The sequence below is a fragment of the Sinocyclocheilus rhinocerous genome, unplaced genomic scaffold (assembly GCF_001515625.1).
Source record: "Sinocyclocheilus rhinocerous isolate Xijiao unplaced genomic scaffold, SAMN03320098_v1.1 scaffold191, whole genome shotgun sequence".
Lineage (NCBI taxonomy): Eukaryota > Metazoa > Chordata > Actinopteri > Cypriniformes > Cyprinidae > Sinocyclocheilus > Sinocyclocheilus rhinocerous.
The window spans coordinates 406,772-428,884 of NW_015625580.1; the positions used below are offsets into that span (position 1 = coordinate 406,772).

The following is a 22,113-nucleotide window of genomic DNA, read 5'->3' on the forward strand; positions in this document are numbered from 1 at the left end:
TGACCGTTTGTGGACTGCAGTCTTCAAGTTATTCCATGGATTTTCAGTGAGGTTTAAGTCTGGGCTCTGACTCAGTCATGCAAGGACATTCATCTTTTCCTCTTTTAACCGCTGTGTGGTCAGTTTTGCTGTGTGCTTTGATTCATTGTTATGTTGGAAGGTAAACCTTCTTCCCACTGACAACTTTCTGGCAGAGGGCAGCAGATTTTCCTCAAGAATTTGACGGTATTTTTTTCCCCATCCATTTTTTCTTCTATCCTAACAAGTGCTCCAGTCCCTGCTGCAGAGAAACACCCCCAGAACAGGATCCATGCTTTACTGGAGGAATGGAGTTATTTGGATGGTGAGCTGTATTGGATTTCCGCCAGACATATCGTTTGGTGTGGAGGCCAAATAATTCAATTTTAGTCTCGTCTGCCTCAGAATCTTCAAGGAGCGTTTTGGCAAAGCTCAGTCGTGACTGCATGTGACCTTTCTTGAGGAATCTTTTTTCTTGCAACCCTCCCAAACAAGCCACAATTGTGGGGATTTTGTGATATTGTTGTCACATGTACACAATGACCACTTTTTGTCATAAATTCCTGCAACTGCTTCAGAGTTGCTGTAGGCCTCTTGGTCGCTTCTCTGAGCAGTTTCCTCCTGGCTCTTTCATCCAGTTTGGAGCGACGTCCTGATCCAGGGAGGGTCTGTGTTGTACCAAATACCTTCCGCTTCTTAATAATAGATTTCACTGTGCTTCTGGGCTCTGAAGCCATTCCACAGATTTTCAGTGGGCTTTAAGTCTGGGCTCTGACTAGGCCATACAAGGACATTCACCTTTTTCTCCTTCAACCACTGTGTGGTCTGTTTTGCTGTGTGCTTTGGGTCGTTGTCATGTTGAAAGGTAAACCTTCTTCCCATTGACAACTTTCTTGCAGAGGGCAGGAGATTTTCCTCAAGAATTTGATGGTATTTTGCTGTGCTTCTAGGCATTGATAAAGCCTTTGAAATGTTCTTTTTTGTATCCATCTCCTGACTTGTGCCTGTCTACAGCTTTATTCCGGAGATGTTTTGACAGTGTCTTGCCACCAATAGTTGATTGTTTGCTTCAGTTGCACTACCAAGGACTGAAATGCCTGTGTCCATCTTCATTTCAGTTTGCAAAGCAAAAAAAAAGTGATTATTGTCAGTATATGGTTAGCTTTAGGAGTAGGGCTCAAAAATATCTATAAAATAGTAAAATATAAAAGTACATTTATATATCAGGGATTTGTGGTGATTTTTACATTTCTAAAAACATAAATTTTTTATATGATGTCAATAAATCCATATTGTGCATTTTAGTGTATAAGATACAAAAAGTATGTGTAAACATTATGCATAAATATCTACTAATGAGATCAGGCTGGACAAAGAATAGTCTTTACAAAAAGTGGATGCACCGTTGTACAGTGATGGTAATACCACTGTACTTTTTTGTTTTGCTAATGTGTAGTATAGAGCAGAGCTGAATGAACAAATTCATTTAGAACATTGAATAAGTGCTGAGTAGATGGATGGACAGACAGAGAGAGAGAGAGACAGATGGCTGGAAAACAGGAAGTAGTGAACACGAGAAATAATGTAAGAATGAACCTTAGTCTGGGAAGATGCTTTTTAATTTAACAAAGATGTGAGGGATAAAAGTGCAGTATGTTTAATAGGTCACACTGTCTTAGGGTCTTAGGTTACATAAAATTTTCACAACCCATGTTTTTGTCCACTGAATTTTTTGAGGATATTGTGGGTGAAAGACTGACAGAGTACAACATATTTCTAAGGAAATACAGGTTGTAGTATTTTTTTCATTTGTGTCGAATAACGACGTGTGATGACGGAAATATTCAGGACTATTTAGGACATCCGAGTAACCATGATGCATTTAGTTAACAGCAAATGATTCCTTGAATACATGTATACACTTGAGTCACTTCCTCAAAAAGCAATAACATTCTTTACAACTTTTTACTTTAATGTGCATCACTTGACAGAAAACAACAGGCTGCAGTCACAGTTGACCTTTGTGGCTTCCTTTCTTTTATATTTGGATCAAGAAAGATTATAGACATGATAGAAATAGGAGTGAGAATAAAAAACAAACAAAAGCACTGAACACCATAAAGAATGGTTCACATGGTAAAGAGCCATTCATAAGTCAAACAATGAAATATGACGATGGGATTGATCTTTTCGAGGGATGGTGTCAGGTCTAGTCTTGTCTAGAAACTGTAACTCCTGCTGCATTTTGACTCACTGAACATGTACTGTGCCTCTTAGTTGGTCAACATTGTTCTTTTTCTTGTGAATTCTCTCCCCTTCCCCTTTTACATAATTTTTCAAGTTTTTGCAGGACTACTATAAATGACTCAAATGTATCAGTAAATTATATTTTTAAATCAATTAATCAGAAAGAACCACCCAAAAAGAAATCCACCTGTGCTCAATGATTGTACTTGCACAAAAAACAGTGTCTGGCACATACGAAATTAAGACAGAACCTCTATAAAATATAAATATATAAAATAACCTAAATAAAATCTTTGTTCTCAAAGAGACATAAGTGAAGAGACAATTTTCTAAGTGACATAATTTTCAAGTGTTTTTACACTGGCAGCAAAACTTTGTCCAATTTTTTTTATGTTTCAGTTCTATTTTGGACATGTAAGCACATGCAAAGACGTCTCTTATTTTCAAACTAACTCTGACTTTCCAAATTAAAAGGACCATTAACAGATCTAAATGTCACAGTGCACAAAAAACGTAACCTAATAAATAAATAAAAAATTCAAGTTAAAGCATGATGACATCATATCCTGTTGACCAAATTCATTGGTTTAGTATGTAGCATTACCGCACCTTTAGGGTAAACACCTCTCCCTCAGTACTGTCTGGTGCTGGCCCTGCATTTGAATAGCGTATATATAGCATATATGCTCATACTCTGAGGATATATTACTACATCAATATATATTATCCTTTAATCCTATTATTTATTCTCTGATGAAATTATAAATATACCAAGGGTGACTAATGATCAAAGAGCAGATGTTGTCAGCAGAGCCTCACATGTAACATCATGTACTATATAAAACTCCTTCACACAAGGCCAAAACAGGAAGAGAGACACAAAACTTGTAAATTGAAGTAACAAGAACCTTCAGCAGGACCCCTTCTGTGTGTGCATGCTTAAAATGGAAAAAAAATAAAAAATAGACACGGCCTTCCTGTTTACATGCAAACAGTATCTGGTAAAGGTAGTGCACAAGCATTTGGAAAGCTTTGATCGGAACTGTTAAATACTTGGCCACATTGTAGCATACATGTGTGTGTGTGTGTGTGTGTGTGTGAGAGAGAGCTAAATATATAAATAAAAAAAATATGTATTTCTATACATAACACAGTGGATTTTGAATGTTACATGAATGTAACTTTTATAGATTTATTAATTTATTTACTAAGTTGCATTCAAAATTCACTTTGCATCCCTAAAAATCTATCCACTTGACACGTCTGAATGATGCTTCAGGTCAGATTTATGTGCCTTTCGAGGACAAAGGTTACAGGTCCTTGCACATTCTACAGCTCTTCTACTTTTCTCACCTCAGAGGCAAAGAAACAAAATTAAAGAGTAAATCTCAGTGGACTCCCTTGGTGTTAGGGACCTTCTCCAGATGTTCTGCTGCTGGAGAGTGTAACGGGGTCCAGGGAGACACCAGTACAGATAGCCTGACTGTTGATCTGTGTAAACATTCAGAGGCTCAGGGAGGAGGAGAAGGACACTGCCGCCATGCTTAGAAAATTAATTCAGAGTTATACAGAGACAGTTTATACACATCTGGAGAATAAGCAACACAAATGTAACATAGATCACATGCCACTTACAGGTCCCACCTAAATGGAAGCTAATACTCAAGTGATTGTTTACATTTTCCATTATCAGGGATCTCTCTCTCTCTCTCTCTCTCTCTCTCTCTCTCTCCCCTCGGTATGTCAGTGTGAAATGAGTTATGGCTTCTGAGAGCATTTGTTTACAGAAGCCTCTCTCAGCCTGGTACAGCTCTCCATAACATAGCATGTGCGATCTCACCATCTGAAGAAGGAATTATGCCAGTGTTAATTACTCCATATCAGTTTTTACATGCAAGAGTTGGTGCTAGAATTGAGACAGGAATTCTTAGACGAGTGTCAAATTTGACAACCGTTTGGGCAAATTTTGTGTGTTCAGCGACATCTAGTGGTTATACTGCTCTTTTTAATTTTATGAATGACCAATTTCTGGGAATTTTTGCGTGTGTGAATGTTGTTCAGAATTGTGTACGTCACAGATGACAGTTAAATTACATAGCCAGCATTTTGAAAAAGTAGTTAGCTATATGCTGCAAGCTAATAAACAGTAGCTAATGTACACTATTCAAAAATTTGGGGTTGAAAATATTTTTCAAAAATGTTTGTGAAAGACGTCTCTTATACTTATCAAGACTGCATTTATTTGATCAGAAATACAGCAAAATCATTGTAAATAATATTGTGAAATGTTATTTCAATTTAAAATAACTGTTTTCTATTTAGATATATTTTAAAATGTTATTTTTTATGTGATGGCAAAAGTGAATTTTCAGCAGTTGTTACTCCAGTCTTCAGTGTCACATGATCATTCAGAAATCCTTCAAATATGCTAATTTGCTGCTCAAGCATTTCTTATAACTATCAATGTTTTTTTTTGTGATCATTTTATTTGAGTTTAATTTCCATATCAAGAACATAGTCAAAACTCTGCTGAACTATATACAAACAGATTCCATGATAATTGTCCACATAAAAAAAACAACAACAACACATACACACACATATACATACACAACTTAGGTCAACACACACACAATGTCAGCGTTTCAGCTAATCTAATAAAATTTCTGCGATTATTGCCCAGCTCTGAATAGTCTTGTCCTTTGCGCCGTTAATATTGGCAGTTGTACCTTCCAGCAAAACAATGTCTCTAAAAGAGGATAACCAAATGAAGGTTGTGGGGATGGATGGTTCTATCCACAGTTTTAAAATAGTCTTTATAGCAGCAGTGCTTGCTGCTAATAAAGTCCATTATTATTATCAATGTTGAAAACTGTGGTTTTTTTCAGGATTCTTTGATGAATGCAAAGTTCAAAAGAACAGCATTTATTTGAAAAATAAATGGTTTATAACATTATAAATGTCTTTACTGCCGCTTTTTTATCAATTTAATGCATATTTGTTGAATAAAAGTATTCATTGACTTAAAAAATCTTACTGTTATAAGAAACACTTGCATTTAAATTTTGCTACAAAAATGACCTATACAGTAGTATATTGTTGTCAAATCGTGAATATAACTTAAGAAAAAAGACGAGAAAATGAATTATGCTCCCTTCTGAATAATAAGCAAATTAGTTAGGACTTCTGGGTGTACAATACTTTATCAAATTAATATTCATGAGTCAGTCTGACAAGGTTAATCCTATGTCCCCTCTGAAACTTTTAAGATCATTCCTATTCCTCTAACAGCCTCTCTTCATCTCCTCCCTTACCGGATTTGTGTGGCGTGTGTATATGTGTGTTTGCAAGTCTGTATACAGAAGGCCTGGTGTTTGCATTAGACATGCCTGAAGAGCTGTGAAATCTGCTGTATGATTAGTCGCATACAGCTTGACTTTCCTGTTTTTGTAGGCTCTAGCCCATGCCACTTCAGTCCTCAGTGCAACACGTAACCCTCCATCTCATAGTGTTTCCCAACAGTAACAAACAGAGAGACTTCCGTCAAAAACCCAACAAACCAGTCACACAGCACCTTATCTACAGTTAGCAGATCAGATCTGCAAACAAAACCAGCTCTTCAACTGTAGCCAGAGTTGATAATGTCTGAATGAAATGAAAACGTGTTTAGCAGACGGTGTGGGCAGAAACGCAGCTCTGATGGAGTCCGAGCTGTAGATGAGGTCACTGATTTATGACACCCCATGGCCTCAGCCCGTCCTCCCCTCTGCTACGAGGAGCGCTGGTGGCCTCAAGCTCAAATTCAGGAAACTACTGGGGAAGCCGCAAGCGCAGACGTGCTCTCCTCAGGGATTGTGATGAAATATGTACCGCCGCTGCCCTCCACTTCTCGCAAGGACTGAACTCTTCTAAACTTCTCCGCCCACGTCACACAATCTGAACGAGTTTAATCTAGAAATACTCATGTTATCTCTTCTACAATTGCAAAAGAGCCTTGTTTCGGCACGTTCGGGGGCGTGTTAGAAAGTAAAATTTAAGCATTGACTCAAATAACTCTCATTAGAAGCCAAGCGACTCGGTCAGAGAGAGAGAGAGAGAGAGAGAGAGAGAAGGAGTGAGAGAGTGAAAGAGAGCGAGTGGGGGTGGGGGGTTGTCATCGTTTTCTCATTCTGAGGTCTGCTGCATTCAGAGAGCTGAAGGAAGTGGGAAAACTCAGTTGGTCCTTTAAGAAAGTTGTGGGCTTGGATCTGGGGACCGTTCCGATCGCTTTCTCTTTTTTCCTCCCCCTGTTACCTCCTAATTTGGGATTTGTTTGGGAGTTGGAGAGCACAAAGTCTGTGAGAGTTTCGCCTTGCTGGGAAAGGTTGCTTTGATCCCGCAGAGTCAGCTTCAGAATGTCTGATTCCAATGTCAATGCGCATTTGGAGGGAATTATCTCAGACTTTGAAGGTTTGTTTTTATTTCTCTTTATACGATTCTCTCACATTTGTTAAAGAAAAAGTTGAGTTTTAAAGTACAAAACATTAATCATAAATGGTTCTGTAACTTTTAAATGTTTACTTAAAATGCAAACAGTCAACATGAAGCTGAGTTATTGTCAATATCTTTATATTTGTGTGTCTCTTCCCTGGAGTCTGTTTCTAGAGCCGAGTGTGCTGTGGTTGTGTCACACAGGTCATGTGGCCGTCTAGTGATCTGTGTGTGTATTTCTCGTACACAGTATGTGCTATTCACTCTTTTCTGTAGGCTGTACACACAAACTGTAGTCATGCATGACAGGAAATGTCCTCACTGCGCTAACACAAAAGCAACTTTAACTATCAGCACACTGACCGCAGCTATGAGGATCACACCTGGCTGCCGTCCATTCCTCCTGCTCACCTCCTCGAGCGTCACGTCTCTGTTTCTGTCTTTCATTTTATCATCGGTGTGCTCCTGGCATCGATTTGCTCTGCCATCCCCCCCTTCCCCCTTTCCTCTCTGTTTTCCTCTCTCAACACCTCTCATCCAGCTGTGAGAGACCCTGACAAACGCACACGCCTCTCATACACAAGAGCATTCCCACTTGTCTGGCTTTTTAAGAGTCATCACTTCTCGGAATGCGCTTTGTGCCAAATATTATGAGGTTAGAGAACAAGGAATGGCATGCGGGTCAGGGCAGGGTGGTCTTCATATGTAAGCTGGCTCACCCAGACGACAGGTTTAGCTGTGCACCTGGCTGCTGCTTCATGGATAAACGCTTTGTCTCAGACAGAAAGAGATACCTGAATGGATGAGAGAGGAACAGACAGAAAAAGAGGCAGACAGTTTGCTCTGGCTTTGAGCTAAAACTTACAGACGAATGGAGGAAATTCCACAGAAAGCGCAGAATCTGGCGGGTTTGCCAGACGTGGAGTTTCATCTCAATTTAAAAATATCTTTACGGACCTGATTGGAGCATTTTTGCAGCATATTGTAGTTAAGAACAGTTTACTTAGGGGAAAATTCTGGGCAATACTAATAAGAGAATAATTAATACTGGGCAATAACAATAAATGGCCGATGTTAAAATTCAATACTATTTCATCTATATAAACTAAAAATAAAGCACTAAAAACTAAAATCAGCTGTTTTTAATTTTACAGGTGAATTTAGGCAACATAACCTTATAATGTAAAGTTTTAAAAATATATATATTCATTTAGAGATTTGCTAAAGATTACATTCAGCAACAGTGTTAATAAATTATTATTGTTTTAAAAGATTAACTTAAGTAAGTGCAAAGGTCATCTAAATGTAAAAATAATGAAAATGAGCATAAACAATTAAATATACAATTTAGAACAGTACAAGAAATGAAAATTTTATTTTAATATAAATATATAATTATATTTCTGCTTGCAGACATTTATTACAATTGCTACTAAGCGAGTTAATCCGTTTTTTTTTTCAGTTTTGTGAGTAGTATGCAACAAGCTGCCAGTGAACTGACTAAACCAATACAGACACATTCAGTGTCATTCGTAAGTAAACACTGGAGTGAGAGTGCTTAGATGATCAAGACAGACAGAAGCACATATGTTTATGTATTTGTTTTCAGACTACGACAATTCTAGACCAGCCAAGTATTTATGTGTCTCCAAATGGGTGAGCACTCTGCTGGTGCACTGGATGACCTAAATTGGCACCTTTTGGTCATTTCATGGACACATGACAACTATTTCAGACTGGGACATCAGGACGGGAAAAGCACCCTCATTATACTAAGACCAAATCACTTTCAAGTTGTTGCGTGTAAAGCTAAATGTTGTCTCTAAAGTCATCATCAAGCATGGCTATTTGCAGAACTTAAAGGCAGGACTGACCACACTATAAAGAGAAGTATGCACTTTATAGTGTGGTTCTGTGCAACGTTACCTCAGGGTTGGAAAAGCGTCTCACTGCTGTATGTTCACAAAATCCATTAGCCTTTGTTAATGACTAAATAAACAAGCAAATTCTAGGGTAACTTTCACATGAAGATATGGTAATACTTTAATTGCTTAAAAACAGTATAGACCAGTTACCAGCAGGTCTAAAGAACTATAGCATAATTTCAAAACCTTGCTGGTGATGCTTGTCAACCAGCATGCTCTTTTTGATAAAGCCACTGTAGCTGACTAAAAAAAAATGTCTTGCTAGATAAGTGGAAAATCAGTGCACAACATATGCTACGCTAGCAATGCTAGTTTTCTCATCAGGTTAGCGACTCTCAAAGAAAACCAATGAGATGCTGCCACTGTCCTGCTAATGACACCACATCACTTATAGCATAATGCAGTTTTTACACTTTCAGAGAAGGCTTTTGGTTGGGAACGGAGCAATAAATGACTTCCCTATATTAAATTCTGGCTTCTGCACAAGGAAATGGGCTTAATATATGAAATTCATAACTGTACTTTTGAAGTGCTAACATACTGATATATTCCATGGAAACATGTGCTATGTGCATGTGTTATGGTGAGCAGTCACATGACTGTGAAGTTTATGGCTGTAGTTTATCTGTAAATGAAAGGATATTAAAAGTTCTCATTTAGGAAACTTTATGAATGTCCTAAATCTTAACACTGGCTAAGCTGTAGTGCATGTGAATGGGTGATATGAGCATTGGCTTAACTCAGTTTATCATCAAAACTTATTGCGCAAAGCTGGTTAAGACTGGTTATGATGCACTCACTGTCTCAAAAATATTGCACAATCATTTTAAGTAGATGTGTGGGTGTGCATGGGAGGGGTGACAGTCTGATAGGGGAGTTAAAATAGAGACAGAAAAAGTTCATAAAAATAGAGATAAGAGAGGTGATTGAGAAAGAGAGGTTACTGATGACAGTTGTGTCAAATGTATTTTCATACCATTATCCCGTTTTGTGATTACTTTTGCCTTTCTTAGAAATGGCCTCAAAGACATCTTTAATCACACTTACCAGCACCTACTATAGTTGATTTGAATTAACTAGTCAATTTGTAGACTAGTTGATTATCGAGTCAGAAAATCTAGTTTGAGTTGGTAGCTGGCTTTAGTTGGTCGAAACTAGTCATTAGCTGGTTGACCAGCCACCATTTTATAAAAAACTTTGCTGTCTTAAAGAAATAAATCACCCCAAAATTAAAATTCTGTCATATTTTACTCACCCTCATGTCATTCCAAATGTGACTGACTTTTTTTCTGTGAAACCTAAAAGATATTTTGAGAAATGCTGATAACCAAACTGGTTCTGATGACCATTTACTTCCATTGTATGGACAGTAAAACAAAAACATTTATCAAAACACCTTTCTATATGTTTCAAAGAAGAAAGTAAGTCAAACAGGTTTAGAACAACATAAGGGTGAGTAAATAATGTCAGGATTTTCATATTTGGGTTAACATGGTATGACCAGCTGGTAGTTAATTTGTTGCTGCTACTGATCATCTAATGATCATACATATTCCAATATACAGCTGCTAGCCTGGGGTACGTTTCACTATGGTCACAAGCTCCATCGTAACCAATAGAGTTCAGTGGAACTTGTGACCTTAGTTAGCTAATGATGCTTTTGGGAAACGAACCCCTAAACAGTATTTTCCAACTGGATACCCAGACAGCAGACAGTTTCGGCCCAGATCCGGCACACATCTGGCCCGCATGGATTTCACATGGGCCAGATGTGGGCCGGATCTGGGCCAACACTATGTTGCTGTCTGGGTAATCAACTAGTCTTGAATCACATGACTTCAACTGCACCTCCATCAAATGCTGTTTGTCCCACCTTAGCTGTGTATTTACAGTTTTGCACTATTACTCATAACCTGAAATTACACAAAAGTGAAATTACACCCAGAGCATCGCATTATAAGCAAACCACCCTGAATTTTCGCAAAACGCCCGTAAACTAATCAGCTGTTTCCCAGAGGCTGACAGAAACCGTAAGCGAGTGGGACATGACATGTTTTGTGCCATGATGAATCTGGACGAATCTGACCTTTCTGACCGTTTCTCACCTGCATCGCCTCTGTTAACACAGCATTGGACTTGCCTCCACTGCGTATTGAGGTAAACCTCTACCTGTAGTTAGATCTGGACAACTAATTGATGAGAAGTCATGCATACGTACAACCAAACACATGCTCTTGCTTCCATAGATGTTCATGTGTTGTGTGCATGAGCACAGGGTTGTGTGAGAGCAAACGCATCTGTGTGAGTTTGTATGTACGTGTTTACTCAAAGCTGCAGCTGTGTGTACTGTGGGAGAGAGAGAGAGAGAGCGAGCTCTTATGTTTTTGTGCGGCCCATTTCCCACCACAGCCTGAGGCTGCATCACACAGCTCCCAAACTCTCGCAGATCAGCAAGGCCAAACATATCATTACATCAGAATTACACATTGTCATCTGTTTGTATCCTGTTGTTTTTGTCGGCACATACCTCAAACACCTCTGATTCTTCTGGCTGGGCAGATGTGACTGTGATAATTACGACAGATTGCTCTTGTCTGAGATTATAGTCGAACTGTTATGATAATTTCTAGACCAAATAGCTATCAAACTACCCACATTTATTTTTGTTAGTGGAGCTTGTTCAGGGAAGCATCACTATTGCAATTGCTCATACTTTGGTGCACAACTTGAAAAGAAACAGACACAATATTAAAATGGACAAAATATCCCATAGATTTACACTGAGAGGACTAGAATAACGACTTGAACTGAGAATTACAGTAAACAACCACCTTGCAACAACCCAGAACAGAGTCAATGCATCCAAAATCGAATACTTCCCCACTATATCGTATGCCAAAAACTGCATGTGAGGTGAATAGTATGTCCATATTCATAGTATTTAAAAAAAACAGTAGGTCAAACGTACCCCTGATGGCCTACTACTTCTGGTGAGATTTTGAAATACGCATTCGATGAACACTGTACTATCCTATGAGGCCACAGGGGAGGATTTATAAATTGCAGTTAGGCAACACAACTGACGCTGTAGGTCACATGACAATATCAATGGCGGATGTAGTACATTAGAATTTCATTCATACTACCCATATTCATACTATATAGAATGTACTTTTTTAAAGGAGTGGTTGACTGCTTTTTTTCTTGGCTTGATTGTGTTTATGGGGTGCAGCGGAACATGTCTTCATGCTTCATTAAAAAAAAAACGCCTTATTTTTCATATATTTTACCTTTATAGTAAGCCGCTGTCTCCATTGTCATTTGAACGGCCAGTTGACTTCCCGTTTCTATGATACCACTCCCTCAGAAATACGCAATGGGCTCAGATTGGTTAGCTGGCCCAGTGTGTTGTGATTCGTTAACCGCGTACTGCAGGTTACTGCAGGTACTGCACTTCACGCCCATTACCATTATGGGCAATAGTCATGTGCTCCGGTGGAATGTAAATAATGGTGTCAGTATTGCCATATCAATTTGAGACCATTTATTGACAGTTTATAACAAAATATACATTTGACATGTATAACAGTAATGAGTATGTGGGTAAACACTACATAAAAGCTGTAATCAAACAATACTGTACACTGATAACACACAACTGAAGTTCGCTGGTGTGATTACATAGAAGGTTTTTGGTGTTTGTACACGTTTGTCTTAGAAGTATGAAATAGCATTTAGCTAACTGGCTACTAAAGCCAAACAGCGTTGGCCTTTGTTTACGTCCTTGATATAACCAAAAAATAACGACAGAAACTATACATGGAAAATACATTTACTAAATAATAAAACGGGTTGGGGCCCAACAACAGCTGCCTCTGCTTTCAAAGTGGGAATTGCTCCATCATGTTTCAGTAATAGCCTTTGTGTGAATCGGCATTGAACTCGTGTAGATTCTGGAAGCTGTCTTCTGAAAAATGTGCAGCACAGACAGCTACATTAGGATTGTTATTGTCAGGAACAGAATTACAAATACATTTTAACCATTGTTCACGAAGTACAGCATCCGTAGGAAGGACGAACACAGAAGACCTGTTAGCGGGGTGAAAATAACACAGTTTCGACGGCATGGCTACAACTTCCTCTTCTCTAAAGCCGCGCAACATGGCCCCGCCCTCTTTGTTGCATGTTCCCGGGGGCGAAGTTTATGTAAATTTTTAAAGTGGGAATTGCTCCATCATGTTTCAGTAATAGCCTTTGTGTGAATCGGGCATTGAACTCGTGTAGATTCTGGAAGCTGTCTTCTGAAAAATGTGCAGCACAGACAGCTACATTAGGATTGTTATTGTCAGGAACAGAATTACAAATACATTTTAACCATTGTTCACGAAGTACAGCGCATTAAACTGCCAGAATTTTAAAAGACATATCTATATAATATCTCCGTTTGCATAGAACTTTCAGCGCCGTAACTTTGCAGATATTGTTTATGCTTAAACAGCAACATTACACACTAACTAACGTTAAAAAAGTGAGATCGCAATCAACCACTCCTTTAACGTTAAACATCACTTAGAACACATAAGGTGTGTTTCAAATGACGTACCATACATAAAATATGTATTCTACCGTCAAGTGTATGACTTTAATATTATTTCGTCATCCAGCATCTGACAGCACCCTTAAAGATCCCCTTCAATTATGTGTGCGTGTTTTTTTTTGATAAATGCATCATCTGAATATTTGAAGTGCAATTCTTCTTAGAATTTTTAGGGTGAAAACACCACACAAAATGGCACAGAATAGTGCATAAGTACACAAATTATGATGCACCTTTGGGTGTATTGCAACTGCATTGCAAATGCTACTTAAATACTAAATGCTACTTTTAAAAACACAGAAACTATATAGCAATATACTAAATAGTACTAAGAACACATTAGCAACTGCAAAGCAATATGCTAAGTATGACTTAGAACACTTTAACAACTGAAACCACCCAAAACACCTTCGCACCATCATGGCAACAAGTTTTGCACAAGACAAGCACAGAAAGTGTTGTGAAAATCTTCAGAAAATGTAAAAATATAGTTGACTTATATAGGAATGGCCTTTTCTTAGATTTATTTGATTTCAGTGCATTTTGTGATCTAGATCTTTTAGATCAGGGGTAGGCAAGTTCGGGCCTAGAGAGCCACTGTCCTGTAGAGTTTGGCTCCAACCCTGAAAAATATATTATACCCTTACCTGCCTATAGCCTTAGTAATTCTGAAGACATTGATTAGCTCTCATTAAATGTGTCTAGCCAGCTTACCCTGTTAGAAATGTACATGCACCATACTGAGATGAAGAGTCTTATGTGAGAGATCATGTGCTTGTTTTGGCTGTAGTGCATTGTATGGTTTTTATACTGTACTTTATAGAGTCCAAAAATGCAGAGCGATGGACTACACAATAAAATCTGCCTGTAATCATTCACTTCCTGTCCGTGAAAAGGTTGTTTGAGGACAAAACCTGAGAGAGATTAATTCTGTTGTATATCAAACTAATATGAGTCAGTTGTATGCCTCTATATAGTATACAGTGCCAAGTATATTATTGCATGGACTAAAGGAACAAGACAGACAATGTCTCTTCCTGTTTAACACACATTCACAATCATTTTCCGTTGAGCCATAACCCTGCCCAAGGGACTTTGTGTGTGTGTGTGTGTGTGTGGACAGCTACTAACGTTTTGTTGATTATGTGTCAGGTATAATCACAGAATGCATAATGCACAGTTATTCATGCAGGATTCAATTTTAATCCAGCCACACTTTGAAATGACAGGAAATGGCATCATCAGGGCGCAGCTTAAAAGAAAGCCCCCTCTGAAGATGAGTCATGAGAAAAATGGTCATTCTCTCCTCTGGCTCATGAGAAAAAACATAGCAGTTCAAAACAACTGTATGTTCTGAGCCGGAATTTACAGTATCACATATCCAAAAAGAAAAAAACAAACTTCGCTCAACCACTCAAAAATGAAACAAATTCTTGGCAGGCCTCTTTTCTTTATCCAAATGCAAGGGAGGTACTGTAAAACAGGACCATCAGCTTCCATCCTTTCCTGATGAACGGAGGTCAGTTTTCCTGTGTGTTGGAAGAAAATGGATCCATGTGTGCTGTTATGATAAGCATGTCACTGAATAGCATGACGTAAAACGCAGAGGTATAGGCCTATACTGGACACCTATGTGAGACAGTGGATGTCCTGAGAAACACTGGACCTGCCCTACTGAAAGAACTGAATTCCCACCTGCTCATTTCATTGTACAGAAAATATTTTCATTTTAATTATAGCTTAAGTTTTAGTATTTTTTGTAATTTAAAATTTTTTTTTTTTAAAGTATTAATTTATTTTATTTTAGTGATTTTAGTACTTCAGCTTCCAACTTATTTTATTCCTGTTAACTGCCAAGACAACACTTATAATTTTTATTTACATTTTTTTTAAGTTTAATTTTTGTATTTCATATCAAATTTATATATTGTTTTATTTGAGATTAATTTCAATAAATGAAAATTATTTTTTAAGTTTTAGTTGCACTGCATTTGAATTAAGATCTTCTTGTCTCTAACAATTATTTTGCTGCCTTTTGCAACCATCTTGATGCACGTTTAAGTTTTCAAGATATAGAGGGATATGTGTCAGGGATAGACTCTTAATTTTAATTTTTTGTCCCACAGCTGGCTGCATATCTGACGTTTATTTCTCATGAATAAGGCTGCCAATAGAACTTCCAACACTGATCCTCTCCCACACTGAACTAAGATCCAGCTGTGAATTGGATGCCTTGAAGTTTGTGTGACAAAAAAGCAAGATTTTTTTAAAGGCCCTTTGCATCCATCCAGCATTTTTGGCTCCACAGAAAGAAAATTTGCTAAAATATGATTTCAGAGTAGTTTCATAGAGATGCCAACAAAAGGTTCCAGTACGTAGATTAGCTATACTGTTTATTTTGCTAATGTGCCATGGGCACCTATGCCAAATCTTACTAGGTCAAACTACTGTTTCAGTCATGAAATACCGGTAATCACTGAGCTTCAAAACCATGTGCTAAAATAAACCACTTGGAAAATACTTAACTTACACATGTCCAATATTTTGCCAGCACCAGCTTAAAAATGATGGGATGTTGTTAACAAACAGCAGTGCCAAGGGGCCATGCCGTTTTACAAAAGAGAGAGTGTGTGTGGTTTAATGTTTGTACAGACCAACTGGATGGAATAGCAACCACCTGCTCAGAACTTAAAGGCACAGCGCTGCTGTTGGCTAGTAAAATGACTGCTGTGTCTGTGCATGACTCAAGTGTCTAGAAATTTCCTGGGGATTAGTACAGACAAATGTCCTGAGCGACCAAGCATACCATTAGATTACAGTGAATTTTTTCTATCCTTTATCTAACAATTTGTGCACTTAGCTTTCTATGAATCTGACATTAAATAAAATGCTGTTTATTAAAAACACATCTGTTTCGTATGCGTGTTGCGCTGTCATATATACATATACACACACATATATATATATATATATATATATATATATATATGTATGTATGTATTTACCTAAATGTTTACATTCGTAATATTTCTGTTATTCGCTTAGTAACTTACTTCCATCAGTAAAATCGGTTCGGTTCAGTCAAATCTCGGTCAGCTCGTTATTCGCTCAATTCAACATGACAGAGGTTTTTCTCGGTTTAATGAGCCAGCAAATGAAATAAACCATGCTCAAAAGAGACCGTTCCGGTTTAATAACTCGGTCACGGTGAGATTTTTGCTCCCGGTCAGACCGATTCAATAATGACACAATTGTTTGTGAACCAATTCAGCCGATTCATTGAAAAGATCCGACTCAAATGAAGGAACTGGACACAACGCTAAAACCCATATTGCGCTGTAGTCAGGTGATGATGATGTTCATTCAGGCGTGAGGACTCTGAAGCTGCAGCAATGTTTACGAAACATATGAAGCGCGTAAGATCAGGTATTTCAAAAAATATAAAACCAAAAATTGTTCTTATTTCGAACAGACGACTACTCTTTATGTTTATTTCCCCACCAGCGCAAAATAAACGTTAGTTTTAGCGTCTTTGCACGTTACGGATCGACCATGTGAACGCTAGTAACATTTTAAACCGGTAGAAAAAGTTAAACATCTTCATACTTTCTGTACCAGTGCTCTCAGGGAAACAAGTTCCGTTTATCTTTACTTGATTCCCTCTAACTCTAGCACGTTCTATTCTATTTTAATTCTACTTTATCTACATTTATCTTCTTTTTTTATTAAAAAAATATTTATATTTTTCTATTCTATTTGTTCTATTCTATCTACTTGTTTTTCTCTCTCTCTCTGTGTGTGTATAATATATATATACACACACACACACACACACACACACACACACTTTGCTACGTGTACTGCGTTAGGCTAACCGAGACTTGTCATCTGCACTTATATATTGTTGCTCTTTTGTTAGTTTTGACTGCTTTTATTGTCCTCATTTGTAAGTCGCTTTGGATAAAAGCCTCTGCTAAATGACTAAATGTAAATGATTCTATCATTCTGCCTTATTTTATGTGAATAAGGCCTATATATTTGTTTTATTAATGGTATTTAACTCCTGTTGTTCTTGTTTAGTTGGCCTAATTTTGAAAATAATTTTCTGTTAATTGATTTTGTTTTAGATTTAGTCAACACAAATTCTAACTAAACTAATTATTTTTAGTTATGTTTAAGTATAAATCAATGTATGTAGTTATCCATTTTTAGAAGTTAGTCTGTTTAAAGCTTTGAAAGTTGCCTGATTTTTATGCATGTGTTTTTATTTATATTTATTTACAGCGCTTAAGAGGTCATTTGAAGTGGAGGAGGATACATCCACAAACCCATCCCCTCTTTCCCGAAGAACAACCAATCCTTTGCGCTCCTCCACCTCTTCTACAAGCAGCCGTTTCCACGACATGAGATCGCTCAACTCCGAGTCCACCTCCAGGCACACTTCAGATTCCTCCTCCTCCAACCAGCGCTCTCCAAAATCCAGCCTGAGGCGCGTGGAGTTATCGGGGGGCCGCGTCCCAGAGACTGTGTCACGCAGGACAGAGATCTCCATCGACATCTCCTCCAAGCAGGTGGACAGTTCTCCCAGTCCCGGTATTGCCCGCTTCGGCTTAAAGAGACCTGAGGTCTCGCTCCAGAGTAAAGCCACAGATGGGTCTGTTCACAGAAGGGCTGAGGGTAACCACAGCAGACCCCAGGAACCTCCAACACCCCCTAGGAGAGCCGACCCACCAATATCCTCGTCCCGGATCCCTGAGCTGTCCCAGAGGCGAGCAGAGCCTCCCAGCCCTGTTGAGATCTCAGCTCCATTTAGACGGGCTGAGGTGAACATTAACAGACAGCTGGACACACCGTCTCCTGCAAGGGAGTCAGAGAACAGCTTCATCTCAGCAGCCAGCATCACTCCTACCTTCAATGAATACAAAACCCCTCCATCAGTACATGAACCCCCCGTAAGACCTCTAGAGAGTAAGTCACATGTGCTTTTTTCATTGCTAAATTTCTGACTTGCTAGATGCCTACATGATCTGGATCTGATGATGTGCGCTTGGAGTGTCTGCTGTTAAATGTTCAGTAGGGCTTATGAACCTGAGTAAATATGTGACTATTTTTCTAGTTAAATACAGATTTTTTAAAATGACAAATTGTTATCAGCATAGCAATTTGAGCAAAAAAGAGACATTTCAGCATTACTTTCTATAGATCAACAACAAATGTGTTCACATGATTTTGCTCTTTAAATTAGTGCAGAATTTTAACCGTTTGTTAGTAATTTTGCATCATAATTTTCATTTTGACAATTTTCAAAATCATAAAACCTTCTCTTTGTTTCCATGTAGTGGTGTGTGATATTGACACAAATTTTTGGGTGGATTTTGTTGATAACGATAATTAGACAGCATTTCACCAAGTGTGTATTTGTACTGGTATCTTTTTAGACCTGGACAGTACACCCCTATTTTCAGGTTCAAGTTAGATTTTAAATTCCAGATTTTCCATAGTTAGTGAAGACCTTTGAACACCACTTTATATATGGTCATTTCTTTTAAAATCGAGGTTCGCTGAAGCTTTGTGTTTTGAGAAGCAGGGACCCATGAGAACATCATCTTCCCAAGCACACTTCAGGTTGAATAGTGATCAAATCATACAGAATCCAGCATATGGTAATGAGAAAAACAGAACCTCCTCATAGGAGGGAATGTTGGAGCTTTATCATTGAGGGAGGTCAACAGATCTGATGCATTGTTTTAGCACTGGATCAACACTGAGATTATCAGGATTCCTTTTAGGCAGTAATAAAAATATGAAAATGTTCCATATAACCCCATCTACTCTCTCTCCACTCAGGGGTGTCAGGCTGTTTATGTGATAAAAAATTTTGTGTTGCTGTTTTAAGGTTGAATGTAACCCAAGCAATGGCTATTCTTGCGCTCGTACTGAAAAGGCCTATTTTTTGGGACAGTATTGTTTCTGAGTTTAACATTGACTCCGAAACCATATTCCAAAGTCATGACTAAAGACTGTGCATTGAGCCAATCTAGGAGAAGTACAGTGAAGCTTTAAAGCACCAAATAAAGATGGAAATCTTGGATACAGACACAATAGTTTTCCTCAATCTTTTGCGCTCTCTCTCTCTCTCTCTCTCTCTCTCTGTCTCTTATTAGCTTTCTATATTACTCTCAAGATTAAAAGGAAAGTTCACCCAAAAAGAAATGTCATCATTTACTCACCTTCATGTCATTCCAAACTCAAGACTTTTATTCATCTTCGAAACAGTGGCTTCATCCAAGTCCTCTGAAAAGATATGATCAATTTGCATGATGGACAGATTTAATGACTTATTCATATAAACATTTATCAACAATGCACATGCATTGAGCACATAACCTCAAACCTCATTGGTTCGTGAATCAAGCAAGCATGATTGACCCTCTGTTTTTGAAGCATCAATGTTTTGGATGCATAGCCTTTCAATGAAGGAACAGAAATCTCCCGGGTTTAATTAAAAATATCTCCATTTGTGTTTTGAAGACAAATGAAAGTCAAAGGTTTGAGGCGACATGTGGGTGGGTAAATGATGACCGATTTCATTTTTGGGTGAACTGTACCTTCACCCAATTCAAAGATTTGCTATTTCTGGTGCTTATGTTTTCTATTAGTTATCAAGCGCTTCCATTACTAAGCATCTGTTTCTTATTGGTGTTATTGGTCCAAGGTGTCCCCCATCGGATTCCACATTTGCATATGAAAGATAAATAAGTCTCTCTGGCACAATTGTGATGAGTGAGATTGTGAGAACACAGCCTTACAGCCTATAGGGGCTTGTTGGTTTGCGACACATGCGTGCAGCTGGTGGGTGTGTCTCCAGATCTGGAGTTCATAAAATGTGCTGCATAAAAATAGACACCGTTTAAATTTTAGCTTTTACACTGTATACAGGAGACAGTGTGGTAAACAGCGTGGAGAACATGAATGGTTGATGTCATCTGACATGTTTGCCCAGAAATTCTTAATTTAGTGCATTGAAAAGCAAGTGTATGCTTTAGGCATGGGCCGGTATGAGATTTTGACGGTATGATAACCTTAAATTTGAAACCGTGACATTTTCAAATCGGGGTATACCTTGAAACCGGTAATCAGCCCATGCCTACTTCAGACACAACATTTTTCTCTATTTTCTGTTTTTGTGAGTGTTGTTGTCCTTCTTTGGCCTTAAAGGATTTTACTTTTCTTGAGTATATGAAATAAGACTCTAAAAGAGACGAAAAACCTTTTCAGGATGTGATCCAGGAAGCCTGCGGCACATTTGGGTTTAATTAGTGTTCCTGCACAGCCCCAGTGTGAATGTAGTGAGCAGAGCCCTGCTAACACAGCCCAGATAAGGAGACGCAGAGAGAGATAAAGCACTTAGTGCCAGACAGAACAGAGTCTCTGTGAAGTGTCTATAGAAGTGGGAAAAAAAGAGTGAAAAATGAACTGACCTCTGAGTAGGGTTTTTACAGATAATAGAAAAAAATACTCCAGTGTTAATAATTTAAAGAGGTGTGATATGAATTGTAAAACATAATGCATTGATGCATGCGATTCATTAAACAAACAAACAAAAAACATTGAACACAGAATTTTACATTTATAACTTCTATAATTTACCTTCAAATCAAATATAGATGAGATGTTTAGCATTTTTTATTTTTTTTCTTGTCTTTGCTTTTTTTATTTAATTTTTTTTGGAAGAAATGAATACTTGTTTTCAGCAAAGATGCACTATACTAAATAATTTAAAAGAGATAGTAAAGATCCCGATAACTTAAAGATTTCTATTTCATGTAAATAGTTTAATTTCATAAGTTGTCTATGGCTGTGTGTTGCCTTGATTTAGGCCTAGTACCTATATACTAATAACAGAGACTGGTGTCATACCTCTGATATTACAACTGTTAGTCCAGGTCACACTCTTCATGAGTTTGGAAAGAAAGCTTTACTGTTTCTTCTGATACGTGACCTTTAACAGATTATGAAGAGTGCTTACTCACTAGTTTGTGGTTTAAGTCTGTGTTACTCATGAACAATTTGAGCATTTATTGCTTTAATGGTGACTGCTGGATGACTTGGTTGTGGCCTGTAGGGATGAGAGGGAGTTGAGCTTTCACAATGAACCGAACAGAATGACACATTTACCAGGTGACCGTCTGTTTCTGCCATCCTGCTGTATGAATTTGCCCTGTGAATGTTTGTGGGAAAATTCCTTCAGATTCAGATCACCCCAAAAGAAGTTGTGAGGAAAGAGTTTCATCACAAAAGCTTTTTGTCATTGAAAGTTTCATTGTTAACCATTTTGATTGTACAATGTGTGTACAATGATTAATTTTCCAAAAAATGTTTCCATCTTAAAGTGGATCATCTTTCTTAAAGGGGTCATGACATGTTTTTTTTTTTTTAAATGTTCCCTGAGGTGTAATTATAATATTACTAAAGTTTTTTTGGATGGAAAAACATTCAAAATTGAGTGATTTATGACCTTTTTCCACCCTGTTTCTCATCCTCTGGCTGAAAGTCAGTCGGTTTTGGGGTGTTTTCGACTGAAACAGTCGGTTTTGGTGTGTTTTCCCTTTAAAGCCCCATTCACACCAAGAACGATAACTATAAAGATAACGATATTAGCGTCCACACCAGCGAACGATATCGTCTGTTTATTCTAAGCGCACATGCGTCTGCCGCTTTAAATTCTTGAGCTCGTTACAGCAGGATGGATTCTGATTGGCTGTCAAGCGTTTTATCGTTCATCAGCTGGAAAAAAATAGTTTTGAAAGTGATCACAACGATATCGTTCCTCTGTATCGTTATCGTTATAGTTGT

At 38.0% G+C, this 22,113-nt stretch overlaps 1 protein-coding gene across 1 annotated transcript in view; it reads left to right on the forward strand.

Annotated features, from left to right (window-relative positions):
• LOC107753255 (septin-9-like) overlaps positions 1–22,113 on the forward strand; it is a 117,890-nt gene that overhangs the window by 21,294 nt on the left and 74,483 nt on the right. Inside the window, exon 3 of the mRNA XM_016569378.1 lies at positions 17,542–18,225. Within this exon, the coding sequence (XP_016424864.1) occupies positions 17,542–18,225 (684 nt within the window). The remainder of the gene's footprint in view (positions 1–17,541; positions 18,226–22,113) is intronic.